At 38.7% G+C, this 14,889-nt stretch overlaps 1 protein-coding gene across 7 annotated transcripts in view; it reads right to left on the bottom strand.

The window, feature by feature from the left end:
- Nucleotides 1-14,889, bottom strand: part of TESK2 (testis associated actin remodelling kinase 2) — a 137,676-nt gene that overhangs the window by 27,808 nt on the left and 94,979 nt on the right. For all 7 annotated transcript variants that reach the window (XM_061413109.1, XM_061413115.1, XM_061413111.1 and 4 more), the window contains one exon: nucleotides 10,803-10,851. In XM_061413109.1, coding sequence (XP_061269093.1) covers nucleotides 10,803-10,851 — 49 coding nt within the window. The remainder of the gene's footprint in view (nucleotides 1-10,802; nucleotides 10,852-14,889) is intronic.

The raw sequence follows: 14,889 nt of genomic DNA, 5'->3' as shown, positions 1-14,889 counted from the left end.
CTGCTTCTTGACCTGCATACAGATTTCTCAGGAGGCAGGTAAGGTGGTCTGGTATTTCCATCTCTTTAAGAATTTTCCATAATTTGCTATGACCCACACAGTCAAAGGCTGTGGGATAGTCAATGAAGCAGAAGTAGATGCTTTTCTGGAATTCTCTTGCTTTTTCTATGATACAATGGATGTTGGCAATTTGATCTCTGGTTCCTCTGCCTTTTCTAAATACAGCTTGAACATCTGGAAGTTCATGGTTCACATACCATTGAAGCCTAGCTTGGAGAATTTTGAGCATTACTTCGCTACAGACACAAGCAAAGAGTAAATTAAAGTCAATGATAAATACTATGGTATTATGGAAGCATAGAGGAGGGATGTCTAACTAATCTTGGGAGATTAGAAAAGACTTCCTAGAGAAAGTTATATCTAAGCTGAGTCCTAAAGGTTAAATAGGATTTGGCCAGGCCAATGAGAGACAGAAAGATTGTGTTCTAGGCAGAGGGAGAGCTGAGGCAGAGACCCAAAGGTGGAAAGGGTCACATCTCATTTGTGGAACTGAAGGAGAAAGAGGCTCAGTACAGCTGCAGTATACAACTGAGACCAGAACCAACAGATCAGAGAAGAACAAGCAGTGAGGATACAGAGATGGTGAGGGCCAGGGTTAGATATTTTGACTTTACTCTGAGGGCAATGAGGATCCATAAAAGGGTTTATGAAAGGAAAAACAAAATTAGCTTTGCATTAAACATTGTGGTGTTGGCATAAAGACAGACATATAGACTAATGGAATAGAATAGAAAGCCCAGAAATAAACCCTCATATATATCAAAGGGAAAAGGACAGTCTCTGCAACAAATGAGAAATGGAGAAATGCAAGTCAAAACCACAGTGAGTTACCACCTCACACCCATTAGAATGCAACTATTCAAAAAAAGAAAGAAAGAAAACAGTAAGCATCAACAAGGATGTAGAGAAATTAGAACCCTTGCACTATTTGTAGGATTGTAAAATGGTACAATAACTATGGAAAACAATATGCTGGTTCCCAAAAAAGTTAAAAATAGAACTATTATATCATTTAGCAACTCTGCTTCTTGGTATACATCAAAAAAAATTGAAAATGGGGTCTCTAAGAGACATATGCACACCTTTATTCAAAGCAGTACTGTTCACAATAGCCAACAGGTGGAAGCAACCCAAATTTCCACAGGTGGATGAATAGGTAAGTAAAATATAGTATGTATATACTTGTGATAGAATATTATTCAGACTTAAAAAGGATGGAAATCCTGTCACATGTTACAACATAGGTGAACCTTTAGGACATTAAGCTAAGAAAATGAGCCAGTCACAGAAAGACAACTACTGAGTGATTCTACTTTTTTGAGGTACCTAAGTAATCAAAATCATAGAAACAAAAAATAGAACAGTGGTTACCAGGGACTGGAGGAAGAGGGAAATAGGGAGTTGTTTAACAGTACAGAATTTCAATTCTGCAAGAGGAAAAAGATCCAAAAACCTGTTACACAACAATATAAACATATTTAACTCCAATACTTTGGCCACCTCATGCAAAGAATTGACTCATTGGAAAAGACTCTGATGCTGGGAGGGATTGGGGGCAGGAGGAGAAGGGGACAACAGAGGATGAGATGGCTGGATGGCATCACCGACTCAATGGACATGAGTTTGAGTAAACTTCAGGAGTTGGTGATGGACAGGGAGGCCTGGCGTGTTGCGATTCATGGGGTCACAAAGAGTCGGACATGACTGAGTGACTGAACTGAACTGAACTGAATACTAACTATTGAACTGTACACTTAAAAATTGCTCAGATTGTTAAAAAATAGATTTGTATTTTAACAGGAACTCTGGCTGGCAATACGGACAATATGGATGCAAGGCAAGGAACAAGACTGATAGGGAGACTAGTTTAGAAGGTTGTGGCAAAAGATGATGATAGCAGAAGGAACTCGCCTGAGGTGAATGTATTCAAGATAGAAAGGAGGCAAAATGGTCAGGACATGATGACTGATAAGATGTAAAAAATGCGAGAGGTCAAGGAGGAAGGGAACAAGAACTCTAGTTTTAGAAAAGCTAAGCATTATACTAATACTATTACAAGTTATTAATTAATTTAATAAACATTTATTAAGGAGCTATTTGTGCCAAGTACTTCAGAAGGCTTTAGACAATTGTTCTGCCACCTTCACAGAGCAGCTTCTCCTCTTGGAAGTTCATCTAAACTAGCCCTTGACACAGTGTCTCCTTATTTGTTGAAAAGGATATAGACACGAGCAATTACTATGAGAAGGTCAAGTGTACTAAAATGAGCATGTTGAAGAAAGAAAAGCTTATGATTCATTTTGGAAATCATTGACCTAAGAACCTACTATATAAGCAGGCAATGGTGACTGTGATAACAAGACCAACATAAACAGCAAGGAAACACAGAGTAGAGTGATTAGGTATCAAGTGTAGGAATGCTGAAATGCCCTGAAGTAGTAAGAATGTGTGAAAGGTACGTCCTCCCACCATCGTCCTATTTGCTACAGAATCCAAAGTAGGAGAAGCTCTCGAGTCAACACAGATCCAACTCTGATGAATGATACCACCTATCAAATTAAGAAAAACATTTTTCAAAATTTCTGTTAGAAACAGGTTTAGTCTAAACTCACAAGGGGCTCTATGAATTCAAATGCCACACTAGTTTCACAGTCATGGAGAGGATTAAAAGAAAGATTAGCTAGAAATCTCCTGAACCATTTTGTAAATCCTTTGTCCTATCACTATCAACCACTGAAAAGATTCGTCAGTTGCCCCAAACAACCCTGAAAGAGGCAGATGTCTGTGGCTAACAGCTTAATGGCTGGAAGTTCAAGTGTTGGGAAGCAGTGTCCACTCATTCATCTATTTATCCATTCACCCAACAAATATTTATTGCATGCCAGTTACGTGAGATTCAACAGTGAACAAAATAGCCAGGATCAAGGAGCTTAAAGTTGAGTAAATGGGATTATAGTCAGGTAGAACTTGACTCAATCCCAGCTCCACTACTTAGCTAAGCAAGTGAAAGTAAAGTTGCTCAGTCGTATCCAACTCTTTGCGAGCCCATGGACTGTAGCCTACCAGGCTCTTCCGTCCATGGGATTTTCCAGGCAAGAATAGTGGAGTGGGTTGCCATTTCCTTCTCCAGGAGATCTTCCCAACCCAGGGATTGAACCTGGGTCTCCCGCATTGTAGGCAGACGCTTTACAATCTGAGCCACTAGGAAAGATCACTTAGCTAAGAGACCTCAGGTAAATTAACTTCTTTTTGAGCCTCAGATTTCTCACCTGTAAAATAGGAAAATACCACATATTCCATGGGATTGTATGCTAATGTATCCCCCCCACCCCAAAGGAGAGGCTTAGTAGGTCATGGCACACTTATAAGAAGAACAGCTTAATGTTCTTCTTATAAGAAGAATAACAGAAATAATAATAGAAAATAAATTATTTTTCTTATAATAAGAAAAACAGCTTAATGATTTTCATTATTATCACTCAGAAAGTGATACAAGCAGTTGAAAAATGCCTCCTTCTAAATCAATAAAATGTTTTCTAGTGAAAAAGCTGATAAATAGGATCTGCACAAGGAAGGTATCATTCAGAGCACTCCTTGAAATCCTGATGCTTTATGAAGTTATCTCCACTCCGATGTTCAGTAAATATCTCAAACTCAATCTATTCAAAACTGGCCTCTTGATTATCTTCCATCTTGTACCTCCTGAAGTCTTCCCATCTCCATTAACAGAAACTCTATCTTTCAGATGTTCAGGCCCAAAACTTCAGTTATCCTTGAATTATTTCATCTTTTTACTTCCCTCACCCACTGCATCAGGAAAGTTTGTTTTCTCTACTTTCAAAATAGATCTAAAATCACGAGGTTCACTGCTACCACTCTGGTCCAAGTCACCACTGCCTCTCACCTTTTTTGCATAGTCTCTATTTATTTCATGGACTCTGTTGAAACAGTCTCTCTTAACTAATCTTTCTGCTTTCACCTTTGCCTCCTTTTCAGTCTATTCACCACACAGTTGCCAGGGTGATCCTGTTAAAAGGTAAGTCATATCATGTTGTAATTCTACTCAAAAACCTCCAAAGACTTCTCAATTCATCCTGAGTAAAAGAGGAAACTCTCACAATGGTCTGTAAGGCACTTTGTGGGCTCTGGCCCATGTTTCTTCTCTGACTTCCGTCTACTACTATTCTTTTTATTCCTTCTGCTGCAGCCACATCACCGTCTTCGGAGTTCTTTGACCACACCCAGCACCAGGCATTTCTCCCTCCATATCTTTACACTTGCTGTTTCCACTGCCTAGAACACTTTTCCCTCAGATATTCACATAACTAGTTCCACTACCTCCTTAATTTTTATCTCTTCTGTGATATCTTCTCTATCCACACATTCAAAACCCCAGATCACATAACATCATATATACAATTTGTTTCTTGTTTAGTCTAACTCCTCTCCCACCCCTGATGATTACAATGTAATTTTCATGAGGGCAGAGATCATCATTTGTCCATTATTATATTCTACAGTCTTCCCTGTAGCTTAAATGGTAAAGAATCTGCCTGCAATGCAGGAGACCTGGGTTTGATCCCTGGGTCAGAAAGATCCTCTGGAGAAGGAAATGGCAACCCACTCCAGTATTCTTGCCTCGGAAATCCCATGCACAGAGGAGCCTGGCAGGCTATAGTCCATGGGGTCTCAAAGAGCTGGACACGACTGAGCAACTAACACTACACTATATTTCGAGTACCTGGAATACTGCAAGACACATGGTGGGAGCCAGTAAATTTTTTTCTTTAATAAGTAAATGAGCTAGAGGCATGCTAGCAAATCAGGGGGAAACTTCTTTAAGAAAAAAGTAAATTAAATGAACTCTTCTATTATTTGTAGGTTAGGCTGCCAACCTCAAATTCTTGTTTCTCAAATGTCTTACGGAGTTACTAAAAATAAGGGCAGAAAACATGTACCACAATTTATTTAGAGATTTTTAAAATTACTAAATGACCAAACCAAAAGTTAAATAAAAGCTACATTTTTCAGAAGTAAAGAAGACGCCAACATGTATTCATAGGAATGCTTTAGCTATTTTTACATGTATAAATGGAATGAATTTCTAATTGTGCAAGGACTTGGATGTAGCATTTCACACTATTTTTGACTGCTGGCTCTTTCCACTGCAGTTAATGAAGCTTCTACATGTACTATGGACCCAATCACACAGGGTATCATTATACAGACCCTATTTAAGAGACTGACCCTCACTAGAGAACTCGGAATTTGACATAACTTGGAAAGTGGAAGGGAGAAGAGAGACAAGGGCGTCCCAAGTCCTGGAAGGCATATCTAAGGCTAGCACATGTAGAAGATGGCAAAAAGACCCACCTAACAAAAGGGAGCAATTTGAATTCTGAAATCCGATTAGAGAAAGTCTAGAATACTAAACAGAAGTTTTTAAACAGAATCATCACATTATCAAAGTATGCCTAAGGAAGATTACTTATGTAGTAACATATCAAACTGAAACAAAGGCAGACCAGGGACAAGAAAAGCAGCCACATGCTTGAAAGATAGAGGGCATGGCTATGCTGCCAAAGTTAACTCAAGGCAGGCACCAGACAACTTTGCATTTGGCTCAAGGTAAGTTAGACCAGAAGAATACTCTGTACTGGGTCACACAAAAATAAGAAAAGCAGTAGGCAAAACCAATGGCAATATCACAGCACACCAAGAAACTGGAATCGGGGTCTGGCTGCTCATTTGTATAAATAATGCATGAGTTTGGTTACTGAACCCACAGAGTTTCCTTTCATTGTAAGCTCTCTGATTATATAAAGGCTTCTTAGAGGTCTGACAGAAACCGACTCAGAAACAACACATATCAACCCACATAAACAAGGAATTTCCAAAGTAACTCTTCTTTAATAAAGAAAGTGGGGAAAGGGGTAGAAACGGTGAGTGAGAAGAGGATGAGGGCTTTGTGAATTAAAAATTCTCTTCAGCCACTTGCAGGGCTAAACATCCCCTCATGAGTAAAGAGCATTTCTTTCAGTACCAAGTATCTGACTGGCTGAGGTGACTTTGCTAAAGAGGCCAAGCAATTGCTCTGTTTATAGCTGCCATGCCATGTTCAGTTGCTTCAGTCGTGTCGACTCTTTGTGACACCACAGACTGTATCCTGCCAGGCTCCTCTGTCCAGGGGACTCTCCAGGCAAGAATACTGAAATGGGCTGCCATTTCAGAGGATCTTCCCAACCCAGGGATTCAATCTACATCTCCTGCATTGCAGGCAGATTCTTTATCACTGAGCCACCAGGGAAGCCCCCTTTTTATAGCTAAATGGCTCTTATAGCCACAGTGGAAAAAAGAATAGTTTTTCCATGGCAGAAATGGCAAGAAAGACCCCAAAACGTCCTATCAATTCTTTTGCTGACTCCCTTGACCAGAGTATTGTCACTTGAGGCCCATACCCCACAACCTTATACCCCGCTCATCCACCAAATTCCCAATCTTCTAGGCACTAAGAGGTTCTGCACAAAGAGGTCCCCCCCAAAAAAGAAGTTCCCCAAACTGTTTGATATGAGGATATTTCCCTCCTTGTGCTTTTCTTAACAAAGTAAAAAACAAAAAATATCCCCAAACAAAAACAAACCATAAAAACCATTATGAGATGACATGTAATCTGTTGTAACCATCTCTCTCTCCTCTCCTTTGACATCCCTCCTACCTGAGTATGGAATAGAAAATAGCATGTAAGTTGGTGGCAGCTACTTTTTGATTATGAATGAGAGCCAACCTTAGGACGAAGCTGACAATGTAAGCATAGAACAAAGAAATGGGGAGAGGTGGGGGGTCTCTGGATAACATCTATTTAGCTGCTGAATTAAACCAAGCTCTAACCTAGTAAGCTGCTAGAATTTCAGTTTATATGAGTCCTTTAGTTGTTTAAGTCCATTTAACTATTTTCTGTTACTTGTACCCAAATACATTACAATATATCCAATAACCAGAAAACAGCTTTCCCAAATAACACAAAATATACAAAGTTAGTCAGAAATGAATTCTACAAATACTATATGTGTTACACATACAAGAACCTGTGCTCAGGACTATGGGGAAACATAAGTGAATTAAGGACAGCATGTTACAATGAAAAGAGTATAGACTTTGAGGCCCGATGAACCTAAATCCACATCCTACTTTGAGGAAGTCACTTAATTTCTCTAAGCCTTAGTTGTCTCATCTATAAAACAGAAGAAACAGAACTACAGAATTGTGAGAAGTATAGCTAATATATAAAGCACCAAGCATAGCACTCAGCCCACAGTGGGTGCTTAATAACTAGTAGTTATGATTTTTAAAATGAGAGCAAGTTTTACCCTCAAGTAGAGTAGAAAAGACAAATTATAATGTGCTAACTGGGATGTTTATAGGGTATGAGATATTGCAACAAAGGTTCCAATTCTTCACCCCTTACTGAATCAATGTTTTTTGACACAAAGAACTTTGCAGTATGCTCCCAGTGTGGATTCAGGCATGTGACTTGCTTTGTCCAATCAGATATTAGCCAACCAAACTGGAACATAAGCAGAGTCATGAAAAGCACTTGTACAAATGTGCTGGCACACTCTTGCTATTCTGGTATCATCTTAAGAAGGACAAGTCCAAGCTAGCCCATTGGTCCCAGAAAACAATGAGAAACAGCTGAAGCAAAGTGCCCACACAAAGCTCACCCTACAGCAGACCACCAGCAGACCTGCAGATAGATGACTGAGCGAGAGAGAGAGCAGCAAAACTGCCCAACTGGGCCACTGGGCCCAGTTCAGCTTAGCAGAGCCTCCAGAGGTATGAGAAATAGATGTTTATTGTTGCATGGTTTTGTGGTTGAATATTACATAGCAATAGCTAACTGACCATAGGGTTATATTTCTGTCTTTAAAAACCAAAGATTTCCACTTCCTTGATACTCATGACTAAATGAAAGGCAAAAACAACAACAACAACAACAACAACAAAACAAAAAAAAATAAATGAAAGGAAAGGTTAGGTCGTCTGAGTCAAAGACATACTTTGGGATTCTTAATTCAACTCATTAAACTCGAAAGTACCTGATCTTTCATTAAACTGCTTTCTCTTTAACAAATACTAATTTGTTAAAAAATTAGAAGTCTATGCTTACTGTAAGTAGTTTTAAAAAACACTCGTAAATGTCTGACTGTTCCAAGTTCAATTAATGTCTACAATTACAATGAACACTTGTAGAAATGCCTGAGGCCCAGAAAAGTCTGTATCACCATTGTATGTGAGAAATATTCTTCTTAATAATATCAATACTTTATAGGCATCAATAAGATCTGTGCTTCTCTACTGTAATTATTGACAAACTATTTTGAGATAAATAAGGAATGGCGCTCACATTACTGTGGAGGACAGGAATTCCACCAATCAAGAAATATTTACTAAATATCATCCAAGTTCTAAGCAGTGCACTTGATGTTATTAGTAATTTATCTTTATGATCCTTAGTGAAACCAACAGCTGTGCTGTCACATCAAATTATTAGGCCATTAAACCAGAAATCTATGCCATGATGGCCTTTATTGAAAACAAGCAAGAACATTTGGATATTTGGGCTTCATGACCTTTGGCCTATTAATACCATAAAGATTATTAATATGATAAGTTGTATCAATATCTCATTAATTATACAGAAATACACTCACAAAGCACTTACTGTATCTTGCATATGACTATAAACAAGCTACAAAGCAACAGAAAATATTACTTAAGTGCAACATGGCCAAAGGAATGTTGCACTACAATCATCCATTTCTGCCCTTTCTACTGCATCCACTTTCAGATTTGAGGCATGATCACAGATTTTAAAGCATATTCTTATTTGTCAGTAAAACCAACACACAAGCTCTTCCAATGAACTCACATTTCAGAAAACAATGATATAAACAGGGAGTGCAACAAATACTTTTATAAGTGTTTATGATTAGTGTCAGAGCTCTGTTGGATAAAAGGCTTGAGAGGAGAGAGTTTTGTCTTTGAGGAATATATATACTCACTTCTGAGAAAAGAAATACACAGAAAATATTTCTTGATCCAGGATGCTGGTTACGGGTGTGTTCATTTGTGAAAACCTAGTGAGATACACATTTTCCATATGTGTGCTTTTATTTATACTTTGTAAAAGGTTTTAAAAATTTAATGACATAAACAGAAGTACAGAATTAAGTACTAAATGAAAACTACTGACAATTCGAGGAGTTCAGGAGGGACTGGTCACTGTTAATGCTATAATAGTTAAAATGTATTAAGCAATTACTGTATGCCAGTTACTGTATTAAATAAGCATTTTATATCTGTGCAGTATCACTGTGGTCAAAATCTTACCAACAGCATTTGCCACAACTACGTAATTATTTCTTCCTCCTTGAAACCCCTTCCTTTCCATTCCAGGCCAACACACTCCTGGTGTTCTTATTTTCCTAGCTATTCCTTAATCTGCCTTTCCCACAAGACTTTAAAAATTCAAGTACTTTAACATTCAGCTATAGTCCTCTTCTCTATCTGGACTCCTAGGGATAGGTACTACTGTTATTATTCCTGTCTTACAAATGAAAACATTGCAGCACAGGGAGATTCAATTATTAGATTCAATTAGTTATTAGGGAATCCAAGAATATTAAGAGATATGGCAATCAACACTACAGAGCCCATGCTCTTCACTACCTCACTAACCCACTTTCTTTGGCCTTCCATACAAGAGGCAGGACATAGCTATACACATTCCACACTCTGGTGTTCTCAGTAATTGAGAAAAAAGACATTGAGTGAGGCACATGGGACCCTCCTTGACAATATATTAAGGATTAATACCAGGTACCAAGCCAGTAGGAAACCAGTGTTCTTGCAAATTCTGTTGAACAATTTTCCTTCTTAAATTCTTCACTTTTTATTCTGGTGCTTCTCAAGGAGAAATGTGAAATCATTCTAGAAGATAGAATCTGAAGAGTTTTCAAGAATACCTAGGAGCCTTATGAAGACCTACTAAACCTAGAGTATTCTAGGAATCCAAATTTCTAAGAAGCGACCCAAGCAAATTATGAAGCTGGTAACCTAGTACCTGAATTTGGGAAGCATTTATTTGAGAGGGGATTCCCTGGTCCTCAGAAGCTAAGTAGTGACCACTACATATTTACCTGCCTAGAAGAGACTGAAAATGAAATGAGAATAGAGATGTAAACTCTACAAGGAGTACTTTCCTCCAGTTAGGAAACTAGAGCAGCAACAGTGGAATTTTAGATCAGGACCCCACACATTTCTTAATAGTCCGGGAATTTGTTGTCATGATGCAGCACGCAGCCAAGTGACATCATCCCTTCGTTTAGGAGGGGGTCATCCAGGCAGCAACAACCAATATAATATTTGAGCACTCATTCCCAGTTCAGTTCAGTTCAGTCGCTCAGTGCGTCCGACTCTGCGATCCCATGAACCGCAGCACCCCAGACCTCCTTGACTCATTCGCAGGGTACTCACTAAGTGTTATCAGGGAATCCAAGAGTATTAAGAGATATGGCAAACTGTCCCAAGGCTACAGAAGAAAGCTTTGTTAACAATGCCCTTTTTACATAAACATAAATGAATACATATTTTGCATACGTATGCGAGTAACAATTGAGTGGAACCATAAATGCTGAAACTAAGGCAAAGAAGTCACTTCAACACGCTTATTGAAGTCTTACCTCTGTGAGTGCATGCAACTGTCCTTGATGTACACACACACCCATGAACCTACAAAACAAAACAGATTTTTTTTTAAACAAATGAAAAGGACATGAACATAACTAGTGTAGTTGTGCATGCATTAGAGACAGTCCAACACCTGTAAAGTCTACTGTCCTGAATAACACTGTAGCTTCTCAAACTTTAATACCACTCTTGTAAATTCTAAGTTTATCATGAAATATCTGGCTGTGGCAAGACCTGGTGGTAAAAAGCATTGGTGGAAGAGGGAGGTGAGCAAGCCTTTAAAAACAGCATGGTATCATGAAACAAGCACCAAGCTGGAACCAAGGAAACCTGATACTGGCTTAGCTTGGCCATTATCTGTTTACACGCTCACACACACAAAAAGGTCACTAACCCTATGGTTTCCTCAGTTTCCTCATCTAGGAAGTAAGTAGGTTGAACTACCCAATATGAAGGTCTGTAATTTACAATCAGTGAACTGGGGTTGGGAATACCCACATTTACTAGAGGACAGAGAGCTAACTTCCTTAACATAAAAAGAACTCTTCTAAATATGTAACTTTAAAAAGACCCAATAGAAAAATAAGCAAAAAGCATGTACATAAAAAATAAATAAATAAAAATCCACAGAAAACTAAGAATAAAGGGCTAACCATATAAAGATGTGCTCTCCCTCATAATTAGAGAAATGTATACTAAAACAAGGAGCTATTACTTTTTAAATCTATCAATGAATGAAGATTAAGAATGATAATGATTGGGAGAATTCCTTGAGATGGATCCAGTGGTTAGGACTCTGCTCTCACTGCAGAGGGTGCAGGTTCAGTCCCTGGTTAGGGAACTAGGATGCTGCTTAGGAACGCAAGCCCAACAGGGCAGCACCCCCCAACCCCCAGAAAAGAGTGATAATGCTAAGTGTTGTCCAGAAGGGAAGGAAACAAGAACAGGAAATACTGCTGAGTTCTCAGTACAACTTTTTCAAAGGGTAATTAATTGATCATCCTAGCAAAAATTTTCATTACTCCAACAATCCAGTTCTAGAAATTTATCTTACAAGTATACTCAATTTGGGTGAGCAAAAATTCACATAAAAGGACATCTACTTCACTAGTGTATGTGAATCTAAATACCCATCAAATAAAAGATTTGTTAAATATTTACAGTATAATTCATAGATTAGAATACTATACAGGCATTAAAAAGAATGAAGTAATCCTTACGCACTGACATGACAATATACAGAAAATATACTGCTAAATGAAAATGTCAAGCTTTAAAATACCATTTGTGTAAAAAAATTTTATATATTAATAGAAAATATCTAGAAGCATTAATAATAAATGGTACTGAGGGGGTAAAGGGTGATTTTTATTTTTCAGTGCACAACTTATGTTATATTTGAAGTTTCTTCAAACATCAGCTTACATTTTTAGGTAAAAATAATTTTTAAACAAAAATCACAAACCAATATTATGACTGATGATAATCATTAAGTGACAGAAGATAAATGACATAAAGCCAGTGACACTCAGGCCTTAGGTTGTCAAGAAAAGTCTCATTAACAATACCCACAAGGCCCAAGTAAGCTCTAGTTTAGAAGAGAAAAGAAAAGGGAAGAGATTGACTAAACTGATAGTGAAGGCACAGCAGAGACTGTGCTCGAAAGGACCATAAAGTTCTATGGAGGCAGAGTCCAGGTCATAGCACCTAACAGGGCCTAGCAAATAGTTTGCTTACTCAGTGAATAATTGCTGGGTGAAAAGGAACTGAGTGAGGGAGAAAGCCTGGTCAGCTGTAACACCACAGCAGTTTTAAAGACATGCTGCTCTAAAATTACCAATGTGAAAATTTCACAGTTTCTCCAAGAGGTGTTATCTAGACCACTGGTTTTCTCTAAGGGCATCCAGAGACACGATGGAGACTTGAGAAAGGAAAAAAAACCCAAGGAAATATCTAGGTAGTATTGAAAATAAGATGCAGGTTTCAATGACAGGCTAAAACTTACCCCTTGGGAATAAACAGGCTTAGGAATAAAAAGGAAATGAAATAATAGAGTAGTTAAAAGAGGTCTGGAAAAAAAAAAAAAAGAGGTCCTGGATTTCCCTGGTGGTACAGTGGCTAAGAATCCACCTGCCAGTGCAGGGGACATGAGCTGGATCCCTGATCCAGGAAGATTCCACCTGCCATGTGCCACAACTACACACACGTTTTAGTACCCACGAGCCCACACATTTTAGTACCCACGAGCCCCAACTACTGAGCCCTCATGCTGCAACTACTGAAGCCCGGCACACCTAGAACTCGTGCTCTGCAACAAGAGAAGCCACCACAATGAGAAGCTTGCACACCACAACCAAGAGTAGCCCCTGTTCGCTGCAACTAGAGAAAGTCCACACACAGCAATGAAGCCCCAGGACAGCCAAAAATAATTACTTAAAACAATTAAAAGTACAGAAAGAAGATAATTGACAATCTAGATATCAATTTTAAAAAGAGCTCTGAAGTTAGAGGGTGTAGGTTCAAATCCCATCTCCACTTGTTAATAGTGTCCACAACCTAAGGTTGTTGTTAAGACTTTCGTTCACCGTCAGTTTCTTTACTGTGAAACTCACTACCTAATATGGAGGAGAATGAGGTGAGGAATGTAGGACAGGTAAAAGTCTAAAGAATAATTAACATAAGTAACATAGAGTGCTGGAAGACTGAATCTGGAATGCTGAATGTTTCTGGGCGGCATGGCATAGTGTCTTTGCAGATACAGCATCTGACAGCTTCAGTTTAACATCAGAAACCAGTTGGGTAAAAGAGGAAGCTGTACTAGAACAAAGGAAATCCGGGCAAGATAAATGAGAAAACAATCAATTTGGGGGAGCTGAAGTTTTAGAGGTATCTTTTTTTTTTCCTTATTAAAGACATTTCTTTTTTTTTTTTTTTGGTAATAATATTTTTATTGAAGGACAGTTGATTTACAATATTACATTCACTTCAGGTATACAGCAAAGTGATTCAGTTATATATATATATATTCTTTTTCAGATTCTTTTCCCTTATAGGTTATTACAATATATTGAGTATAGTTCCATGGCTATATAGTAGGTCCTTCTTGGTTATCTATTTGATATATAGTAGCATGTATATTCGGAGAAGGCAATGGCAACCCACTCCAGTACTCTTGCCTGGAAAGTCCCATGGGCAGAGGAGCCTGGTAGGCTGCAGTCCATGGGGTCGCTAAGAGTCGGATACAACTAAGCGACTTCACTTTCACTTTTCACTTTCATGCATTGGAGAAAGAAATGGCATCCCACTCCAATATTCTTGCCTGGAGAATCCCAGGGACAGGGGAGCCTGGTGGGCTGCCGTCTATGGGGTCGCACAGAGTCGGACACAACTGAAGTGACTTAGCAGCAGCAGCGTGTATATTAAGGATTCATGGTGGCTCAGAGGTTAAAGCGTCTGCCTGCGATACAGGAGACCTGGGTTCGATCCCTGGATCGGGAAGATCCCCTGGAGAAGGAAATGGCAACCCACTCCAGTATTCTTGCCTGGAGAATCCCATGGACGGAGGAGCCTGGTGGGCTACAGTCCACAGGGTCGCAAAGAGTCGGACACGACTGAGCGACTTCACTTTCAGCATGTATATGTTAAACCCCAAATCCTAATTAATCCCTCTCCCCTTTTCTCTTTTGGTAACAATAAGATTGTTTTCTATGTCTGAGGGTCTATTTCTATTCAGTGTCATATATGTATACATACATATGTATGTGTATATATATCCTTTTTCAGATTCTCTTCCATTATAGGTTATGACAAGATACTGAACATAGTTCCCGGTACTATACAGTGGCTCCTGGTGATTACCTATTTTGTGTATGGCAGTGTGTACCTGTTAATTCCAAACTCCTAATTTATCTCCCACTTTCCCTTTTGGTAACCGTAAGTTGGTTTTCTATGTCTGTGAGTCCATTTCTATTTTATAGATAAGTTAATTTTGTATTTTTTAAGAGTCCACATATAAGTGATATCATATGATATTTACCTTTGTCTGACTTACTTCACTTAGTATGATAATATCTAGGTCCA

This window comes from Bos javanicus, chromosome 3 (assembly GCF_032452875.1).
Source record: "Bos javanicus breed banteng chromosome 3, ARS-OSU_banteng_1.0, whole genome shotgun sequence".
NCBI lineage: Eukaryota > Metazoa > Chordata > Mammalia > Artiodactyla > Bovidae > Bos > Bos javanicus.
Note: the sequence above shows the minus strand (reverse complement) of the source record. Positions and strands in the feature narration are given on the sequence as shown.